Below are 22,613 nucleotides of genomic sequence, written 5' to 3'. Positions count from 1 at the left end.
AATTGCCTCTTTTCCAAATTTCTGAGAAAACCAAGCCTAAGTCAGAGGGAATAGGGACCAAGAAATGGGGGCGTATCTGTAAGGCCCCTCAAATGGGTGGCATGGCGGCACTGGTGGGACAGCAGGAAAGACGGCAGCACAAACATCATAGAACTTACATGCAGGAAGGACTCAAGAATGACCACTGGCCCTGGAGCCACAAGGTGCAACCCAACTCTGATCATTTAACCTGGTCCCAAGGCCCACAAAAGCACGTGGAAGCCGCTCGAATGGGAAGGTCACAAAGCACAGACTAAGCCCATGCCCTTGAAAACTTGTATTGTGACAGGATTAGTGCACCCCGGCTGCTAAGATAGTATGCTCCTGGGGTGAGCTCCATCCAGGCAGATGGGTTCTAGCAGCTGCTGTTCCAAAGACAAGCATGCAAGTCAGGGTATCGTCACGATATCACAAGGCTGAGAGCATCTCTCGGCTTCAGTGGTGGGGGGGCTCCTCCGCAGGCTGCTCTCATGTGGGGACATGTAGAATGCTACTGACGTGTCCTCCATCTTCTGCAGGTTTCTATTCACTCTCGGTGAGACACCTGCAGGTGAAGCATTACCGTATCTTCCGCCTGCCAAACAACTGGTATTACATTTCCCCGAGGCTCACCTTCCAGTGCCTGGAGGATCTCGTGAACCACTATTCCGGTAAGAAACACTCCATCAGGACCCATCAATGAAGCCTCTCTTTGCTAATTGCCCTGTGGCGCCCTCAGTCTGGGATGCACACAGGTCACCGATACACGCCAGGGACTTCCTTGGCTGTCCTGTCCGTCCATCCTGCCTTCTTAATATGCTCTTGCTAATTCGGACTGTGAATTTCAGGCTAAAACAGACTGCCTGTGAAAGCTGCGCAAGTGAGTAAAATGCGGCTAAGCTCAAATTCACCCTCTGTCTACCTGTAAAGGAAACGAGTCAGGATGCCCCTACGGTCACAACCGCAAACAGCTCGCGCTTCCTTCGGCGCACCATACATTTGCAGGCCTCTGGGGCTTTGTTCTGAAACGCCACTCATTTCCCCTTTTCTGCACGTCAAAATCCTCCTCAGCCTTCAAGCCAACGGGAAGCCCCCTGCGTAATGACAGGAGGTGGGATTCATTGCCCGTCTTCGCTGCTCCCGTAGAGGCCAGGTGTCCCCCTGAATTCCTCTCATTCTGCCTTGTGGCCTAGTTAACTGTGGACTACTCTATGTTTCCCAACAAGGTCTAAATGACCAGACATTGTACTTCACTCACTTGTACGTCCTTCCTGGACCCAGGAGAGAGGTGACCAGCATGGGAGCATCCTCCAAGATGGCGGATGCACAGTGTGGTTTTGATGGAGGTGATGGGATAGGGTAGAGTCAGATGAGGAAATTTGAGTTAGACTGTGAAAGGCCTGAATGCCAGGTCAGGAGTTGAAATTTTACCCTACGGAAAAGGGAGAAATGGTAAAAAGTGGGCTAAACTTTTAAAAGTTGGCTGTGGAACCTCTGTGTTCATATCCCAGATCTTCCGGGCAACCTTGTGCCAGTTGTGCACCTCTGTGCCCCACTTTCTTCTCTGTGTAATGCACATACTAACTGTTCCTGCCTCGGGGATGCTGTGAGACCTCACCGAGTTCATGCATGGGAAGCGCCGGACGTGAAAGCAGGCTCCTACTAAATGTCTGCCCCTTTACTCAGCAGGTGTCTCCTTCTTCCTTCCTTCCCCGAGTATTGGAGGGGAGAAGAAATTACTTTCACTTTGTCACCATCTTTCCTCTTCCGGGCTCAGGAAGTGAGATCTCACACCCTGGGGTATCTTTGCCAGCGTGCTTTAGGGTGTGGCATCTTGAAGGGCATTTGAAGGAGAAAGGAGGAGTCCACAGGGCCTTGGTTATCACGCTTGGCCTGTGAGAAGTACGAGTCGTGATGGAGGGATGGCAGCTTGGGCGACCCAGGCCTGAGCTCGGATCTGGGCTCTGTGAGACCTCGGGCAGAGACCTCTGCCCCTCAGAGGCTCAGTCCTCCATTCACGGAAGGTGGGGGAGACAGCGCCCTTGCAGGTGGTGGCAATGATTATTGAATGGGATTGGTCGTGTAGGGCGTCCATCACAGCCTGGCATGTGGCAGATGCAAAAGAAAAGCTAAACAAATGTTGTTTCTGTGATAGCTGAGAACTGAGCAGCTTAGCTAAAAATGAAAGAGGAAGGGAGTCCTGGAAACAGTCAACTTTTACTGATTATGAGTAAAGGTTGGTTGTGGTATTTGGCTTTTAATAACAATCATCTGAGAGGTGTGGAGACCATAAGTTTTGCATAAACAAAAGCAAACATGAAAAAGATGCCACCTCGCAAAAACTTTACAGTCTGGGAGGTCCTTGAGGCTTCCAGGCCAGGGACACCCAAGGATCTCACGCCCCTGCAGAAGCAGGGCCTTCCAAAAACACGTTCCTGGCTGCTGCATCAATAAATGCATTGCAAGCATCAGTTCACCCCTGCGAATAACTGAAAAGGGTCTGGGAGCCTGGAGGGCTTCCTGTGCCTCTGGGGACCCCAACGTGGAAACAACGAGGCCAATTTTACCTCCCACCAGATTCTTCCCAAAGGCACAGAGTCAGAGAAATTGTGCACTCAGGGGTCTGAACAGACATCTTCGTTTTACAAGTTGCTTATGTTTCTTATCCTGGTGCCCTTGGGCAAATTACTTAACATCCTCAAGCCTCAGTTTCTTCACCTATAAAATGGGGATTACAATGCCTCTTATAGGATTCTTGTTAGGACCAAAAAAAATAAATTCAAGTGTGGGAAATATCTGGTACCTAAATCTTCCACGCGTGGCGGTGATTGAAGAACAGAGAGGGTGGGACACAAATGAGTCCTAAAATATGGCCAGGAAAGTAAAGGGATGGGGAACTGGGACCCTGGAATGGAGAGTGGTTGGAGTCAAAGGGTGTGAGAAGAATGAGTGTTCTGGAGAGTTCTGTAGACTGGAGAGAATTAGATGAGTGTGTCCACACCCCAGAAGCAGTGTCGGATTTCTTTCCGCTCCTTTTTAGTGGTAATGAGTTGCTTTTGGAGCAAGGGCCTGGTTCTGAGTCAAGGAGACTTGGAATCTCACATTTCTGTGACCCTGAGCACGTGACGTGACCCCAGGATCCTCAGTGTCCTCATTCCAGAAGCAGGTGTGACAATAGTGACAGCTCAAAGTTGACTGGGGCCTCCCCAGATCAACACAGGGCTCATGCCAGCTGCTTATACTTGTTAGTTCTTTTTCTCTTTGCCAGAAGTTCCTTTTCACCCTCAGTATTAACCTTCCCTAGAAAGGGCTTTACGGAGCCCACTCCTGGGCTGCCTACTGCCGTCGATCGCTTTAGTCTTTGTGTCTGACTTGGTCTCCTTCACCTCCTAACCTGGGAGGTCGTTTCAATTTCCAACCCATGACAGGTAATTATTTCAGATTCACATCCAATTAAGCTCCCTCTAACCTCAGGGTCCAATCTCACATTTCTTGGCACGGGCCAGTGTGGGTGGACGTTTGAGTTCACGGTGAAAGTCAGACTGAAAACCACGAAACGAGTCATTATTGACTGCCACCCTCTGATAGCCTGGGTTCGCCTCTTCGGCTACAATTCCTTTTTGTTCTTGGCAAGGACGCTGGGAGAGCTTCATAAATAAGAGGAGAGGCGGAGAGCGCCAGAGATGCAATGTGCTTCCTAACACCTGGTGATGGGTTCGCCCCAGGCCGGGGTGGTCCTGTCCTGCTGGAGGCCAGCAGCATCTCGCATCCTTGGCCACTCCATCTCCCCTGTGACGTGAGAAGCACTGGGGTCTTTAACCTGATGGAGGCCACCCAGAATTTCCTCCATCTATGAGAATGCCTGAGCACAGCCAGAACCAGTCTTTCTCGCTAAGACATGGCTGGTGGAAGGCTTTGAAGAGATGGAGGATGCATCATAACACTCCTGGAGGATGAGGGACTCTGGACGCTGAGATATTTCCTACTAGCTGAGGGAAACAAGAGTGGATTTATTTGATTTTCATTCGCTTTGTGCATGCGTATCTAGGCTACAGAAGAGAGATTTTTCTTCATCCACTTTCTCTCTTTTGCCTCTACCTTTGTTTTTCTCCTCTTCTTTTCCTATGTCTTTGATCATTTTTGTGCTGTCTTCACTTCCTCCCACCTCTTCCTCTCTCTCCCTCCCTCCCCCTCTCTCTTTTTCTCTCTCTCACCACCCCCCTGCACCCCGTCTTTCTCTCTCCCTCCCCTCCTTCTCTCCCCTTTTCCTTTCTTTTCTCTCTCCTTCCTTCCTTCCTGTCTTCCTTCCTCCATCTCTCTCTCCCTCCCTTCCTGTCTTCTTTCCTTGTTTCTTTTATCTTCCTTTGTTCCTACAAATGCATTAGCCCACCTGTGCTGTGTGAAATGCTTCTTTGTATGCTTTGGGGGGACTGGCATCATAGACAGCACCCCCTTGAATGCAAGAGGCTCACGCCAAAAAGTTGATGTAACGGCCCCTTAGGGAGGAACCCTGGAGGCTGGGGCTCACAGGGGCACTCTGCCAGCTGTGCTCACTCGGTAACTCACTCCTCCCATTTGGCAGTTGAGGAAACTGAGGCTTAGAGAGGTTCAAGGTGATTCACCATCAGGGGTGAAGCTGAAATTCACACTCAAGTTTGGTTGGTTCTGGATCGTAATCTTTACTCTCTACCCGTGCCAAGCTAAGTGCAGTGCATCTTCAGGCCATGTTAACATTTCTTCAACATCTAGGTGCATGACTCTCAGCCCTGCCATGCCCCTTTCAAATCGTAGCCTCAGTTTCCCCATGTGAACAACCAGGGAGCTGTACTGGATGGTCCCCCAGGCCCCGTACCCCTCATTGGCTGCAGCGTCCCAGAGTCACTGACTGGCCATCTGTTTCCCTCCTCAGAGGTGGCTGATGGCCTCTGCTGTGTGCTGACCACACCCTGCCTCACTCAGAGCACGACCACCCCGGCAGTGAGGGCACCTGCCTCGCCTGTCACCTTGCGCCAGAAGACCTTCGACTGGAAGAGGGTGTCCAGGTAGGTTGTGTGTTTGTGTGTATGTGTGTCCCATGAAAGTGTAAGCCCAAAACCAGTGTTCGAGCCTGGCAGAGGATAACCATGGTCAGTTACAGCCAGCCCTGCTGAAACCCGAGAGGGGACATTCAGGGCAGATGCAGACCTGTGGAATCCCACTGCCCCCTGTGAGACAGACTCAGCCTCAGTGCTCAACTCCCTGCCAAGAACCTCCGTCCCCCAGGTCTGCAGACATCTGTCGAGCCCCCACTCAGTTTTAACAGAATATTTTCCAGCTGAAAGATACCGCCTTGCTTTTTTCTAATTGTTAGGATCCTAGAGGGTAACATGCAAATAAATCTTGTGTAAATTTAAGATTATTTTAAACTCGCACAGAAAGCTTAAACACACCAGCAAAATCCTAAGGCGATTTTGTTTTTTGTTTTTTGTTTTACGGAAAATAGTCTCCCACTGACTTGTTTTGTCTGATTGTCAGCTGTTGTATTTTAAGGAATATCTGTAGTTGGGGATTGGTGGGTTATCTTACTAATTAAACACTGACTCAGACACCCCACTGGCAAATTCAAAGAAAATCAGAGATCAGACTTGCCTGGGAGATGAATAAAACTGCTCTCCCTCGTAAATATCATAAAGAAATATTCATTAAAATTTACAGTCGGACGTTTTAGCCATCAAAAAAAATGGTGATTCACAGAGTTTAAGTGTTCTCTCTCCAAGATCATGCAGCCACAAATGTAAGAACCAGAATTAGAACAATAAGTTAGAGAAATACTAACCAGGCTCTTTTTTTCCCTTCTTTTTCTCATTTTCCTGTCCTCCACCCCTCCATGTCTCTCTCTTTTGTCTCTTCCTCTGCTCTCTTTCCTTCCGCCTCGCAGACTACAGCAGGACCCAGAGGGGGCAGAGAATCCACTGGGCGTGGATGAGTCTCTTTTCAGCTACGGCCTTCGGGAAAGCATCGCCTCCTACCTCTCCCTGACCAGTGACGACAGCACCTCCTTTGACCGAAAGAAGAAAAGCCTCTCCTTGATGTACAGCGGAAGCAAGAGGAAGAGTTTCTTCTCGCCTCCACCGTACTTTGAAGACTAGCCCGACAGCAGACACCATGGTGTGTGCCCAAAAGGAACAGAGGCTAGAACTGTCACCTGGGGTCTTACAGAGAGGCAGGCCCCCTGGTCCCTGGGGAACCTCACGTCTCCCAGAAGCCAAGAGAAGCCACGTGGAGACTTGACCTCGCATCTTCTCTATCCACACCATGACAAAGGGAACCCATCCCTGGTGTCTGATCAGTACAGGACATCACGCAATGTTGACTCATGATGCGATCAGGCAACATTTCAGAAGAACCCTGTGTGTGTGTGTGTGTGCTTGTCGTGTTTGTGGGAAAGACAGACACTCTCTCACAAGGAAGTACACGAGGACCATTCTCCAACAAACCGTCCAGATGGTCACACGCTGAGGCCATTAGAGAGAACTTCGGAACGAAAGAAGCCTGAGAAGATGACCCAAAAGCGGTGGCCTGGCAGAAGGTCCTGGTTTGCAGATTGGTCCCCTGCATTGACCTTTTTTAACCAATCCCTAAAGAGATCTTTGGTACGCAGCTCCTGTCTTTTTAAGGGAACTCAGTGACACTAAACATTAACCTTCCTTATTAGCCCGGAATCAGGAGATCCTTTTGGCCTGCCAGTACCCAGACCACATGTGCAGAGATTGGATGGCCTCCGTCCTTCTATAGAGGGCAAGGCAACCGGGAGAAGGAGAAGCTGCTGGTAGGGAGAGCAAGAGAATGGCCTGGAACGGTGCGAACTTTCACCCTGTCCCCAGCCATGGCTTTGCAGCACAGAAAGCGCATCTCTGGCACGCTGAGATTCTTGCCTATATTAATGCATCAGTTATTCATTCATGATTGCCTGCAGAGGCCCTGTGTTAAGACCCATGTAAGATATCAGGTCAAAAAAAGAAAAAGAGATGAATAGGCCCCAGACCCCAGTAGAGGTGCTCACAGTGTAATCAGGCAGAAAAGTGTGTAAACAATAATGAAAATGGGGTGTAAAAGGAGAAATCAGGTCCTGGTTTTTGGTAGGATTGGAGTCAGGTGAGGAGGACCCAGGACCCCCTGTTCCAGCTGGACCTTTAGAGAGTTGGCTGGATTAAGTAGGTGAGAATGCCTGGATTTTTTTGAAAAAAGGAAATCGATAAGTTCTAAAGAGTTAATTTATCCAGTATTTTATTCCAAAAGGGTTTGGCATCCACATGAATAAAAATGCTGAGCTCCAGGAAAGATGGGATTAAGAGTGGCTTAATTGTGCCATACATCATTTTAAGAGATGAGAGAGAAAACACAGTAAAGATCTAAAGAAGACGCATTTATCTCCAGGCCATGAATCCGGATCCTGTAGGAAGGGGTCCGGGATGCATCCGTGACTCATTTTCTCCTGTTGCAAAGGGATTCAGGGGGATAGGGGTGCACGCAGTGCCTCTCGCTGCCCCATATGAGGAGTCTGTTTACCATACGCATTCCGTAGATCTGAGATCGTGTGCTTGTGTCGTGTGCATATGCGCTGACGTGATTTTCTGTATCATCACATTCCAGTGTGTTTATACCAGAAGACATTTGTGGTTTCCTCAACAATCCCAAAGGGCTGTTTCAAACGAGCAGCCAACGTATGGGAAATGAATGTATCACTGTGGACATTGACTCCCACCATAAGGCTGGGTGACGTCGCCACTCTAGATGTCTGTACAGCGTCTTATGTATTGTTTTCCGTTGTGACTAACGTGGTTAGGACATTTGGGGAGTACTCAGAGGGATTTCTAAGTGGGAAGCATTACACTTTGCTAAATCATGTATTTATTCCTGATTAAAATAAACCTACTACATATTTAACCTTTGGAATGTGGAGAGCGCGTCCTGTGAGAGGTGGGTGGGCGGGTCACTCAGAAGCTCTGTGGGGTTTCGAATTTTCAAATAAACCTGCAACTGAAGAGAAGTGAGATCCAGGAACAGTCGTTAAGCAGTTCAGCCTCTTTTCAAGGAGTAGCCTTAAGAAAACCGGATTTTATGACTTTTGGGGGTGTCTTATCAAACTCGAAGGCAGACATAAGGATTTGAGGGCGAGAACAAGTCCTTAGTGACTGTTAGGAAAATTCTGCCTCACCTGGAGACTTCTGCATATTACCTGGGAGACCTCTGATATCCATTCTTCCAAGAATTCCTTTGTACAAATATTTTGGGGCACCTATTAAAAACCAGACACTGGTCTAGGCACTGGAGCTATAGCAAGACCAGCTGAGGTCTCTGGTATCACGGAGCTTGATATCATCCATAAACAAGAAACTTTCCAATGATGACTAATGCAGTGTGGAAGGTGGCCTAGGCTGCTAGGAGGGAGCACGACAGGCCAGGGATGGTTTAATCAGATGCTTAGGAAACGCTTCCCAGGGGAGATGTCCAAGCTCATGGTAGAGCCGAGGCCTGAAAGATGAGAGCAAACAGCCATGCGAAGATGTAGGAAGAATGCTGGAGGAAGCAGGGACAGCATGGCGATTCCCGTGGGCAGGAGCAAGACTGCACGGGGAAGGATCCGAAATAAGGCCAGGTGGCTGGGGCTGAGGGAGCCAAGGTGGGGAAGAGACAGCTGTCGGGAAGCAGATGGGTCCTGCGGGGCCCTGGACAGGAGGGAAAGGAGGTTAGGGCTTATTCTAGGAGAAATGGGAAGCCAGTGGAAGGATCCAAGTAGGGGAGCAATATCATTTCATTTATATGTTTAAAATAGCACACTGGCTGCTGTGTCAAGAATGAATTTTTTAAATTCTGGCATTGTATGATCTACTGGACACAGTTACAGAAAGATGTAGAGTTTGAAAGTAAAGGGATGGAAAACTTTTCATGCAAAAATGAACAAAAGGAAAAAGAGTTGAATTTTGAGGCAAAATGGAATTAAAGGTGAAAATAAATTACCTAAGAGCAAAGAGAGATTTTACAAAAGGAATACATTAAAAAGATATAATGATTGAACCTATATTAATCTAACAATATAAGTTCAATATGTATTAAGCAACTATTATAGAGACAAATAGATAATTTTATTTGGACATTTTAACACATGATTCTCAAAAACTGATAAGCAAAAGTAAATCGATAAGTAGACAGAAGATTTCGATAACACTATATAATGTTTCTGCCGACAAGTGAAGAATATATTAGGTCACAGAGAAAGTCCTAATAAATTTCAAAGTCAGCATCCTCTAATTCACGCTCTATGATAATAATGCAGTAAAATTGGAAATCAGTTTGCAAAAGGATGGGTAAAAAGTCTACGACTCTAAAAGCCAAAAAAAAATGTCCTTGTGTTAAGAAGAAAATAATGCAAGAAATAATAAAATACTTAAAAAATATATGACATATTGCTACTTCTCAAAACTTCGGGGGCATAGCTAATACAATAGTAAGAGGGATATTTATTGTTTGAAGTCCATTGATCAGTAAACAAAGAATGAAAAGCAAGGTTAGCTTTCAACTCAAGAAGCCAAAAGAACAGCAGTTTGCTAAGGAAATGAAGAGAAAGTGGAAGATTATGATAAAGGCAGACTTCAATGAAATAGGATTTTTTTTTTTTTAAGATTTTATTTTTTCCTTTTTCTCCCCAAAGCCCCCCCGGTACATAGTTGTATATTCTTCGTTGTGGGTCCTTCTAGTTGTGGCATGTGGGACGCCACCTCAGCGTGGTCTGATGAGCAGTGCCATGTCCGCGCCCAGGATTCGAACCAACGAAACACTGGGTCGCCTGCAGCAGAGCGCGCGAACTTAACCACTCGGCCACGGGGCCAGCCCCAATGAAATAGGATTTTTAAAATGCAGTCATAAAGAAGATTGAAAAAGGAAAACATGTTTAAAGACTAAGATTCATATGACTGATAAAAACACGAACAAGAATGATCACAAGAAAGCAGGAGAAGGAGAGCGAGTTGGATGTGGGTCTGCACGGCCCTGGGGGCTCCACAGGAGGGAATGTGCCCTCGTCCACCCTAGGTCAGCAGGGGTGGCCCTCCTCTCTTTCTGTCCCCTCCCTGCTGTCTGGAACCCCCGGCCACCCAGACTCAGCCCTGAAGATGAGGACAACGCCCTAGGATGGCAGAGAAACACCTAGAAGGTACCCAGGCCCTGAGAGATCACGAGACCCCTGAACTCCTCACCTTGGGAAATGTTATGAGAAAGAGAAGAAAAAGACCCGGATTTATTATTTAAGCTGCGTTAGTGCTGGGTGTCCTTGTTAGAGAAGCTGAGCCTTTTGCTCCAACAGGTACACAAGAAGACCTGCCGTTATTTGCAGAGGACGAGATAACTTCATAAAAAATCCAATGGAACCAAGAGACAAAGTGTTAGAAGGTGCTAAGAGAGCTCAGCAAATTTGGAACCAACTTACTTTCCTCTGCCAGCATTTACCAACTAGAAAGCGCAATAGAAAAACAGACACCACTCATGGTGCCAACCAAACTATGACACACATAGGGATTTGCCTACAACGATTCCACAAAACTTTTATGGAGAAAAGTTCCAAACTCTATGAAAAGACCTACAGAGATAAAAGTACCACATTCGTGGTTATGGTGTTAACCTGATTCATGGATGCCAGAATTAACCCCATAAAAACATAGATATTTTTCTGAAATTAATTGAAAAATTCCATGACACTGCAATCAAATTCCCATCAGGAATATTTTTTAAAAATCAATAAACTTATTCTAAAATATACATGGAAGCATCACGGACCATGAACAGCTTGGTCAATTTTTTTTTTTAAGACAGGCCCTGAGCTAACATCTGTTGCCAATCTTCCTCTTTTTTTTCCCCTTCTTCTCCCCAACGCCCCCCAGTACATAGTTGCATATTCTAGTTATAGGTCCTTCTGGTTGTGCTATGTGGGACGCTGCCTCAGCATGGCTTGATGAGCGGTGCTGTGTCTGCACCCAGGATCAGAATTGGCAAAACCCCTGGCCGCCAAAGCAGAGCGTACAAACTTAACCACTTGGCCACGGGGCCGACCTCCTAGCTGGGTCAATTTTGGTCGAGAGTAGCACAGGGGAGAGTGGTCACATTACGACGCACGTGCAAAAAGAGGAGAAAATGGTGCTCTGGGCCCAGCCCACCACCTCCCCCCACCAGCTGAATGGAACTCAGCATGGTCTCACGTGTCCTCTTTGGACCAGATGCTGTGCTAAATGTTAAGGAAGAACGAAGAGGATAAACTCACATCCCCAATCATAGCAGAATTGGAATAAGATATGTTAGAAAAATAACGAGCATGCAAACAAAGCAGAATTCCTAAAAACAGCTAAAAAGCAATCTCTTGACTGTCAAGATTCTTTCTGTTTTAAGAGATGAGGAGAAGCTTCATGGCCCTGTTTCAGCTGAGGCCTGAGGGGCGGAGCGACTTTCCAGGTGGGGAACTGGACGTGCTGACCGCAGCACAGCAATGGAAAGAACTAGAGAAGCCGTGGCATTTTCTAGGAATGGTCCCGGCTGGTGAGCCTGGAGTGATGGGTTCGTGTAGGAACAGAGCAGGAAAGGAGACAGGAAAATTCAGCTTGAAGCCAATTCATGGGGCCTGGCCCTCATTCTGAGGAATGCAGAATTGGGGCAATGTCGAAGGAAAGCAATGGAAATTTCTTCTGGGTCCTGTGAATCACACGGCAGAGGACACGACCTCCTCTATCTTCTCCTCAAACTGGTCAGGGCATCAGAGGCACAGAATGCAGATTTGTAATAAGGTACCCCTCTTCCTCCTCCATCCCGGCCCCCAGGCAGGTGAAATGTCCTTGGACCTGCTTTTGCTTGGAGTTGCCTATGCTTGGCGTGGGACGGGGCCACTGGGATTTCTTGAGTTCCTATAGTGTGCAGGACACTTTGCAAACCCTATAGGATGACCACTTCTCAGGGCCTTGGAAGACAGAATTAACCTTGCCTGTTTTATCCGTGAAGAATGTAGAGGGAAGGGTTTCACCCCAAGCCAGGATCTTAATGCGGGCTTGTCTGATCCCAGGCCTGGGCTTTTTCTCTGACACATTGAGACTCCCAAAAAGTCCCAAGTTCCAGGAGAAGCAGCCTCATAGACTGGGAAAATGCAGGATTTGGCTTTAGGTCCTAGCCCCTGATGCAGCTCCTTCTTTGCTGTGTGTTCTCCAGCAGGTCACTAAACATCCCTGAGTCTTGGATTTCTAGATGGGAAATAACATTAACACTCCTGGCAAATCAATGTGAGGACTCTATGAGATAATATATTGAAAGTACTTTATGGCCCCAATCATGCTAAACAAATAAATTTGAGTTATTAATTATCATGAGAGTCTGTCTCGCCCGATATTTCAACAGCTCTAGCCCCAAGATTTGCAGAAAAATTTAAGATTTTATCCAAGAATATATCATCAACTCACATTTGTTCCCCAACATCTGTTGGTAAAGAACACGTTTAAGAACTGCTAATATATTGAAGCATTTTAGGTCTCTCGATTCCAAATAATTTCACATGCATCCCAAGGACTTCTGGGAGCAGTTGTAAAAGCTGCTCCTAAATGACTAAAACAGACGGAGGGTTTATTTTTAAATACTCTACCATTTGTTAAAACAGATTAGTTTTGAAATTCCCCAAACACCTAAACCCTCCAGAAATTTCGAAAAGAAAATTCTGCCTTCTGGGCCTACTGGAAGGTATTTTTGGTGTCTCCTGGGTCCCAGTGAGGGTCTGGTGGCTGAGACGGCCCTGGAGAAAGCCCTTCAGGATCGGCTCAAAGGCGGGAAGGTCTGTTCTCAAGACCAGGAATTCAAAGATCTTTGTGTTCAGACCTCCTGCCACTAAGAAGGAGCCGCTACAGAGGGCAGATTGAATAAAACCCCAGTCAAAGGACAAGAAACACAGGAAAGGGCTGGGAGGGAGGGGAGTGGATAGTCTGCGGGTCCCTGGGCACAGTCCTCCATTCACGGGCTCATTCGCTGCCTGGATATTAATTATGGAGCATCTACTGTGAGAAGCTGTGTTGGGTGCACCCCTGGCCCCTCCCTCCCAGAGCTTGCAGTCTTGTGAGAGAGACAGACATGGCAACAGGAATAATTATTTACTGGTGGGAAATCATGAGAAGTACAGACAGCATAAGCCATATAAAGGGGGTCCAGCTCTAGACTGAGAAGTCTAGAAGGATTCCCTGAAAGATGAGTAGGGCAGGCAAAGAGGAAGATGGGAGGAGAGGGTTCCGTGCAGAGGAACCTGCCTGCGTGAGGCTGAGTAGAGAATGGACCCTTCAAGGAACACTGGCATGCTCCTACGGCTGAAGGAGAGAGACGAAGTGGCAGGTGGCACTGCTTCCTATAGGGGAGGATGACGATGACGCTGATTTAGCATCAGTTATGCCCAAACAATGACACTTCGCCTACCCTCCTTATGATCAAGGGTTTGGATCTCAGGAAGGCTGGACAAAGCTGGGGTGTGGTTATATGGTCTCTAGAATTGCTGGCTGGTCCACGGCACTGGCCTCAATAGTTCTCCATCTTCCCTTAATTTGTGTTACTTAATATTGTCTTCATTGCTTTCTCTTCCTCCATCATTGCTCCTCTTAAATTCATCCTCCACCCAGCTCTAAGAGAAGTCTTCCTAAAGCGTTTTCTAAGGAAGTTTCCCACCTGCTTAAAAACGCTTTGATGACATACCAGTGTTCATAGCAGCACTAGTCACAGTGGCCAAAAGGTGGAAGCAACCCAAACGTTTATCAGCAGATGAATGGATAACCAAATGTGGTATATACATACAACGGTCTGTTATTCAGCTTGAAAAGAAATGAAACTCTGACACAGGCTACAACATGGATGAACCTTGAAGACGCTATGGTAAGCGAAATAAGCCCGTCACAAAAGGACAAGTCGTGTCCGATTCCACTAACATGAGGTACCCGGAGTAGGCAAATTCGTAGACCAGAAGGTAGAACAGAGGTCACCCGGGCTGGGACGAAGGGGGAAGGGGGAGCTATTTAATAGGTATAGGGTTTCTGTTTGGGACGATGAAAAAGTGCTGGAAATGATTAGTGGGGATGGTTGCACAACATTGTGAATGTACGTAATGCCACTGAAGTATACACTTAAAAATGTAACATGGGAAACCAAAGCAAGCAAGCAAACAGACAAAACCCTCCAATGGCTCCCATGCACTCAGGATAAAAGCCAGGCTGGATTCAGTGCCGTCTGGCTGCTCTCTGCCTCCCAGCTGCCACACCACTGCCCACGAAGACCCTGTCCTCGAGACACACCATGTGATGGGCAGATCTCAGCGAAGATCCAGCTTTCTCTTGGCGCCTGGACTCTGCCTACAGTTAATGCCCACGCAGCCTTCAGCATGAGCTCAGACACTCCCTCTCCTGGGAGGCTCCCCTATGCCACTACCTCTGTCCCCTGTGCTGAGTTCGGGGCTTCTCTCTGAGCCACCCTAAGACCTTCTTTTAAATATCTGCTTGAAGTGTTTGTCTTTCACTCCTCCCAGTAAACTACAAGCTTCCTGAGAACTAGGACATGTATTATTCAGCATGGGATTTCCAGCACCTTGCATAGCACCTGCCCTAAGGTGGATGCTCAATAAAATTAGAAGTTAATTAATGACAGAATAGCCATCAGGGCTTATGCTGTGGTCAACCAAGTCATTTTGTCCATCATAATTATTCCATCATCATCAACATCATTATATTATTATCATCACCATCATCGTCATCACCATCATCATCATTACCATCATCATGATCATCTCACCATCATCATCACCATCATCATCATCACCATCACCATCATCATCTCACCATCATCATCACCATCACCATCATTGCCATCATCATCATCATCATCACCATCATCATCACCACCATCATCATCATCACCATCATCATCGCCATCATCACCATCATCATCATCGTCACCTAGCAGGTGCTTCAGACCATCCAGTAGAATCTTGAGTTCTATTCTTTGCCTTCATTCAACAGTCAACAACTTAATTGGCCAAACTTTTCTTTCTCTGTCCCTCATCCTGTGGCTGCTGACCCACCTACCTGCCACTCCTTGGATAGCCATGTGGATAAGCTCTGGGTGCCTTGCCTCTCCTCACCCTTCCAATGAGGTGGAAGGGACTAGCGAAAGCAAGGAATCACCCAATATTGTTCTACAATAAAATGTCACAAGAACAGAATCTCAGGGAGGATGGAGTGCGGGCTATTGAAGAAACCAGACAGCTTAAGGGAACATTCCAAGTTCAAACCTGGAGAAGATCAGGGAAGCGACATTGGGGTAGATGAGAGTCCTCTTGGTTCTGTTTCTCTCCTGTTTTTGGCGACACTGTTGAGTGTATTCAGCATTGTATCAGCTAAACTGTGCTCTCATCATTAGATTTCCGGAAAGCTTCTCCTCCTGCATCCCAACCCCTTATGTTTGTCTATTGACAAGGGAGGTAATCGAGGGTCCAGTTCATTAAACCCTAATGAGACACTCCAAGCAAATAGTCACCATCTAGAATCATTACCACTTTAGATACAAGTGGACAGCAGTCAGGAGAGCCCTCAGCATCCTGGCTCACGTGCGCATGGAAAGATGGCCACAAGCAGGGTGCACACTCAGGACTAAGGATAAGGGAAAACCAAGTAGTCGAAGTCAACGGTCTCAAGAGGCAGGAGAGGACCACCTTGCCCGGCCAGCATCTGCAGCAAGGCTGGAGGCAGAACAGGCGACTCACCATCAGCACGGCTCTCTGGAAGAGTCTGGAGTTGGCAGTCCTGGTGGTCAGAAGGTGGATGCTGGCCACGTCAGCTCCGCCACGATCTGCTGCCAGGGCCACGTGCCGAGGGTCCCCGCCAAACGCTCCAATGTGAGTGTGCACCCAGGTCAGAGCCGCCACCTGGTCCAGCAGCCCCCAGTTGCCACTCACCTCACTGGACCCTTCAAAGAGAGGAAAGCATTTAACCCTTTGTGATTTTGCAACCTGGAATTTAATCATCCTAGTGCTGTCTGAGCCAGGCACATGGTACCTGTGGAGCACCCAGCCTCCTGTCTGCACAGGTCAGGACAGTGGCTCCACATACAGGGTGGGGCAGTGGCAAGATCATGGGCTCTGGAATCAGACCCATCCAGGTGTGAACTCTCGCTTCAGCCTTTGCTAGCTAGGAGAACTTAGATGTGTTTCTCCACCTCTCTGAGCCACAGCTTCCCATGGCAGACGAGGGCCGCTGCTCAGATTAGAGGCAGTACATGTTCAGACCACCCCACGGCTTGGCAAATGGGTAGCAAGCAGATGAACTTCCTGCCCCACATCTTCACCCACTGCCATGGCTCTCCATACCTTTGCCTCCCCAATAATGGCCAGGTTTAGCGAGGTTCTGGATCTCGTTCCTTCCCACTCCCTCATTCTCTGCGACCTTCGATAACATTCAACTGAGTTGATCTCTCTTTCCTTTTTTCACAGAATTCAGTAAATATCTACTAAAAGCTCAACATTATTATTTTTTTTAACGGTATGATCCAGACCGAAAAAGTCATGCTCTTCTCCATGGTGTTTTGGGACACTACATGCCGAAGACCATCTGGCCGTCCTCTGGATTCAACAGATCCTCCTTGTCGGTCTACACCACTAACTGCTCCAGATGCCCAGGCCTGTTCTGCTGTGGGCTGAGGCTGTACATTTCTCCAGCTTTGCTCCAGGAAACCTCAGCCCATCCCATGGCTTCAACCACCACGTCCACGCTGATGACTCTGGGGCACACGCCAGCGGCTCAGAACACTCTGCCGGCTCCAGACCCTCATGTTTCTCCAGGAGGCTGTCTCACAGGCACCTCAGGTTCCTTCCGTCCCCCAGGGAATTGATGCTAAGTCTCCTGAGCACCCTGGCCAGCAGCATCTCCAGAGTTTCTGATCTTCTCCTTCAAAAGCAGCTCCACCCACCCATTCTGCTCCTGCACAGCCTTGCGGGCCTTCCCTGATGTCTGCTCTGCCGCATCCCCACTCCCTCCCCATGTGCTCTCTGCAGGCTCTCTCTCTCCACTGATCTCAGCCGCCATCTCTGCTCAGCGCCTCTTATTGGCCTCCTGCATCTGCATATTCCTCCTGCCAATGAATTCTCCATGCCACACCCAGAGTGGTCTTTTTAGCTTATAATTTTGATCAAGTCTCTCTCTCTATGTCTCTGTCTCTGTCTGTCTCTCACAGGCACACACACACACACCTTGCCCCATCCTATCTAGAATCTCCCATCTCACCCCATTGTCCTTAGGAACGAGCTCAGTTCTTCCAATGCATTCAAGGTCCCATGGGACTGGGTCGTCCGTCTCTTGGGCCCCCTCTGTCTCTTCCTATGCCTGTGCTACAGACCCAGGCTGCCCATCAGTTGCTCAAACACACCAGTCCACCCTCTCCCAGGCCCCTGCTTGGCACAGGTGATTTCCTCTGCCCAGAGCCCTCCCCCTCCCCCGGGCCTTCCCTATCTTCCTCCTCCTTCGGCCCAGCCATCCTTCAAGTCTTAGCTATGCCATCAGTTCACAGGCAGCCCTCAGGCAAAGCCAGCATCCTCTTTCAGGGTACTTGTCACCATTGTCTTCCCTGCTAGACTGTACCCCTACTAAAACTAGTGGCACATAGTAGGTCTTCAGTAAGTATTAGGTGAATGAATGACCATAGATATGACTAACGGGCTTCAGCATCAAGCGAGAAACTATCACCAAGACCCCATATTCCCAAGGAGAAAAACAGAAAGATCTTGCATCTCCATTCGCCACCCTGGTATTCACAAAGCTGATGAGAACACCAGCTCCGAGGACGGACCGGTACAAATGACCCAAATTACTTTTCCAGCTGGGAAGACTTTTCAGAATTTCTTCAAATGCATTTCATGTTCTGGGTTTGGTGACGCGATTGGCACCATTCTCTCCGTGGACCTTTCTGGATTGCGCGTACGTCTCATTTGTTAGGATGAAAGCATTTGTTTATGAGGTCTCAGGCAGGGCAGGAAAGCAGCGTGCCAATGAGCAGGACCCAGTCCTGCAAGTCTGGGAAGTGACAACCATGGCCTGAATTTCCAGTGACAATGGGGGAGAAGAGAATGTCCCTGACTCCTACGTCTCATATATCAGCTTCTTGCTTACAATGCTGACATTCTGGGGTCAACAGACCCCTAGGAGGTCAGAAGGGAGGGGGCGTTCAAGAGGCTTCACCTGGTGCCAGGCATCATGCTAGGTACTGCGAAGAGGAAGGTAGACAAGATCCTGGCCCTCAGGGCACACGGCTCCGGGACCCGCACAGAAGGCAGCTAACCAGCTGGTCTGAGATAGTCTAGTCCAACCCTGTCCTTGGCTGGTGAGGAAGCTGAGCCTCAAGAGGAAAAGTTTGTTTAGGTGCAAGAAGCAAATGTGAGATCAAGTCGGGACTTAAATTGCACACTTGGAGCTCTGTCCTAATATTCAATACAATTCAACAAACATTGGTTGAAAAATCTATGATGTGCAAGGCCCTGTGCTATTTTCATTAGAAAATCTAAGCTATTTATGGAACCGTCCCTGCTCAAAAGCTTTCATAACTCCCTCATTCCTGCCTCATCAAGTCTAAACTTCTTCCTGACTTTTCAGATCCTCTAAGGTGGACCTCGGCCTCCCCAAGCGGTCTGGTTCCCTTCACTGTCCGACACCGGCTCTCGTCCAGCCATGGGGGTCCACTCATCACATCCCCACTCACTCCACCCGCGGTCTGTGTGTGCAGCCCCAACTCTCCTCATCCTCAGGGCCCCACTCAGGTCCGCCTGGCCCCGTTCTGCCACAAACACGTGCTGTGCAGAGCTGCGGGGGGCATGAAACTGGAGAGGGCTGCTCTCTGTGGACCAGGCGCGTCCAGTCCAGTGGGGACACGGGTGTGAGCAGATTTCTGGACAACAGGGTAAAGCTCCTCTCCATCTACCCCAGCCGGCCCTGCTCTGCCCCTCCACCTGCAGCCTCCTGCCCCTCTGGTCAGAACCACCCCAGCAAACACTCCGTGGTTCCCTCACTGTCTAATTGGTCCTCACCTGCTCATCTGATTTCTTCATCTATCCCTCTAAAGCTTGTTAGCACAATTCTGGGCTCATGGTGGGTTCTCGCCCAGGTCATTATTGATGCCATCAATAACAGGCAGCACGGGGAGGTGGGTAAGGACACGGGTTATGGAGTCAGACCAGCTGGGCCCAGGTCCCGGCTCCTCTACCTGCTAGCTGTGTGGGGCCCTGGACAAGTTACTTAACAAGACCTGACTTTCCCCACCTGTAAAATGGGGGTTATAATAGTACCTACCTCGTTAGGTTGCTATGATGACTGCATTGGTTAATATTCGTAAAGGGAACGGAACAGTGCCTGGCATACAGCACGATAGAGATTGTTTGGTTTTTCTTAAATAAAACAAACCGGGCTTAGGTACCAGCATCATCCTACAGAGGCCCTTTGCAGGATGTGCCCTGTCTTCAGTAGCAGAAACGGCACCTGTGATGGGTCTCCCGCTGGGCAGGACTCTGTGCCTGGTCTTGCAGTCGGAGAGGGTGGCAGACCCTGTCGGGGGCCTCCAACGCCCCAGGGATGATGAGGTAATGATGATGTTCCCGTGCCTGGCCTTCTGTCTGGCTCGCTGGCCAAAGCACACCTCCTCTGCTTCCTTGCCCTGCAGAGGCGGTGCCCACCCGCTCCTCCTCTGACCCACGCTGCCACCCCTGGTCCCCCTCTCTGCATTGCTTTGCAGAGAAAGAAGGATCATCACTGTGTCCCACGCCCCCAGGGTCTGTCCCGCCTGCAGGGTCCAGGCTGGGGCAATGGCCTCCCCAGGCCCACCGACCCCCTCACTTCCTTTCCAACTGCTCCGTTCCTCAGGAACCACGGCTCCCTTAAGGACTGTTGGGTTTGGCCTCTCTCGCAGAGACCACAAATCTGTCCAGTCGGCCGCGGGACTGGCGCGAGCTTCTGTTTTTATCTTTCTCCCACCCCTTTTGAAAAGCGCCTCTGGAGTCTGGAGTCCTCAAGGGACCATTTTCACTCTGGGCTACGACAGCAGATGCTGCACACATTTATCTGTGAGACGAAGCACACAGAGCTGCTACCCGGGCTGACTCAGTAAATGCCAGGGCTGCTGCTGCCACGATGGGAGGCAGCTCTGACCACATGCGGGGCCGGGACACGACTACAGCACAGCCCTGACTATTGAAGAAGGCTGTCGATGGAAAGAAAAGGCCTTAACCTTGTGAGCCCCTGCTGATGCCAGGCTCGCTTCCAGGCATTTGCCTTTCACCCTTTATCTCATCATCTGCCCCGAAGGTCTCAGCATCATCTGATGCTAAGACAGGCAGCCTGTGATGGGATGCGGAGGGGAGGAACTGCCTAGAGCCCCTGGTACCCACAGAGTCACAGAGCTTCCCTCAGGCCCTTCCCTGTGAGTGTGCAAAGTCTGTGCGCCGTGCAGGACACCAGGCTGAGGCTGGCACTCGAAGTAGTGGGCTCTTTCCAGCCCTGTGCTCTGAATGGCAGTTTTCCAGCCATGTAAAACAGAAAAGGGGAGGGACAAATAGGCGGAGCCCAGGGAAGTTTTAGGGCAGTGGAACTATTCTGTGTCATGCCGTAATGGTGGACACGCGTCATCCCACATTTGTCAAAACCCACAGCACGTAAAACACGAAGCGCGAACCCTCATGTCAACCACGGGCTTCAGTCAATAACAAGGTACCAATACTGGCTCATCAATTGTAACAAATGTGCCTCACCAATAACAGGGGAAACTGAGGCAAGGGACAAAGGAGTGTGTGGGAACTCTCTGTACTTTCTGCTCAATTTTACTGTATACAGAAAACCTCTCTAAATAGTAAAATCTATTGTACTTTTTTTAAAATGGGAAAGGGGATGGTGTGCTTGTGTCGTAAATTTATTGGGGGTGAGCTGAATGGCACGCCTGCTCCCTTTTCCCTCTCAAGCGCGCCTGGAGGCTGTGAACTCCCACATCCTCTGCGTGGTGGCCGCCCCTCCATAGAGCCTTGTCATCAAAAGTGTGTGGCAGGCAGGAGGTGGCCCCTCTGCCGTCAAGAGGCCTATGTTGGTATCACCCTGTGGCTGCTTCTCCGCCCCCTGCCACTTTCTCTGTGTCTGTTTCTTGACTGATGGATGCTTCCCTATCCGGCTGAACTGCAGGGAGGCCCAACGTAAGAGATGTGAAATCTCAGGAATGTGGGAAACGCTAGGAGGTCTAGTAAATAAAGCAGAGACAGACTGCCTGTGGCTAAACGAATGCAAAGAGGAATCCTGCTCTGTACACAGAAGACTGAGGAATCCGTAGGGTGTTCCTGGACATCTGAGGGAGCAAGCTACCCTATGTTTTTTCTTGCTGTTGGACCACCAGGGTTTAACGCCCAGGATGCCACTCGTAACTGTGGCGCATAAAGTTCCTTGACCTCTCTGCGCCTCGTCGTTTCATCTGTGAAAAGCCACATGAGCCTGGCCTCACAGAGCTGCCGTGAGAATGAAATGAAATAATCCAGGCAAGATGTCTGGCACAGCAAGGCGCCGGGTAAGTGTAACTTTCCTCCTCTCTCTGGCTGACACTTTTGATTTAAGTACAATGAACAGGCAGCCTTGCAAGTCAGGAATGGGAAGGGTTGAGTGTTCTGGAAGTTTCCTTTGCCTCCCCCCAGCGCTGCCCCCAACAGCAGCAGAAATGAGTTTGCCTTCCCAGAAGCACACGAATTCTCAATAAGATGACAGCCCATGAAATCATAGCCCCTCGCCCCCTCAGGGACAGACGACATATGGAAATTCACTCTCTTCTGTCTGGAAATGCTCTAAACCAAGAAGTCAGCCGTGTCTGTGAAAACCTGCCCCCACCCACCACCACCGTTCAGCAGGAGGAGCTTGGAATTTCACCCACCTCCTTAGAGAAAGGAGCTACTGACTTAAATCATTCAGTCATGTTTGAAAAGAGGAAAGTAAACCAGGCGAAGCGTTGTCAATGCTCTGGCAGCTGACCCTGCTCCCCCTGAGGGAAAATCTGAAATCTGTTGTTCATCTCCATTTCCCACGTTGGCATCTGGTCGCGTTTTGCCTTAATTTCTTGACCCTTTCGCGTTTGTTGTGCAGGCCTAGAATCTTCATCATGGCGCTCAAGGCCCCGTGCCAGGTGGTCTGTTAGCCCGCATTCCCTGCACCGCTGGGTTCCTACTCGTGCTAGATCCACCCCACTCACCCACACTCTAGTCAAGTCCCTCATTCCAGCCATGCTGCCTTCCACCCACCCACCCATACTTAGCAGGTAAGCCAACCCAGGTCTTAAACGAGAATCTTGGAGAACAGAGACGAGGCTCAGTGCCCATCCTGGAGGACTCGAAAAGCCCGTCACAGTCTCTAAAGCCCTTTCACATGCAGGACCTCACTTGAGCCTCACAGTAACTCTGGAAGTTGAGTACAATTATTCCCATTTTACAAAGGAGAAAACTGAGACTCAGAGAAAGGAAGGGTTTGTCCAAGGTCACATAGACAATGAATGGCTCTTCG

The 22,613-nt window shown here is 49.0% G+C and overlaps 2 protein-coding genes across 4 annotated transcripts in view; one reads left to right on the top strand and one right to left on the bottom strand.

The window, feature by feature from the left end:
• SLA (Src like adaptor) overlaps positions 1–7,944 on the top strand; it is a 63,714-nt gene extending 55,770 nt beyond the window's left edge. For all 3 annotated transcript variants that reach the window (XM_044781179.2, XM_014831309.3, XM_070481641.1), the window contains exons 6-8: positions 558–689; positions 4,928–5,060; positions 5,936–7,944. In XM_044781179.2, coding sequence (XP_044637114.1) covers positions 558–689; positions 4,928–5,060; positions 5,936–6,146 — 476 coding nt within the window. In that variant the 3' untranslated portion in view covers positions 6,147–7,944. The remainder of the gene's footprint in view (positions 1–557; positions 690–4,927; positions 5,061–5,935) is intronic.
• Positions 1–22,613, bottom strand: part of TG (thyroglobulin) — a 242,927-nt gene that overhangs the window by 87,729 nt on the left and 132,585 nt on the right. The window contains exon 39 of the mRNA XM_070481642.1: positions 15,815–16,017. Within this exon, the coding sequence (XP_070337743.1) occupies positions 15,815–16,017 (203 nt within the window). The remainder of the gene's footprint in view (positions 1–15,814; positions 16,018–22,613) is intronic.

This window comes from Equus asinus, chromosome 12, assembly GCF_041296235.1.
Source record: "Equus asinus isolate D_3611 breed Donkey chromosome 12, EquAss-T2T_v2, whole genome shotgun sequence".
Classification (NCBI taxonomy): Eukaryota; Metazoa; Chordata; class Mammalia; order Perissodactyla; family Equidae; genus Equus; species Equus asinus.
The sequence above is the reverse complement of the archived record's forward strand: the minus strand, read 5'-3'. Positions and strand labels throughout refer to the sequence as shown.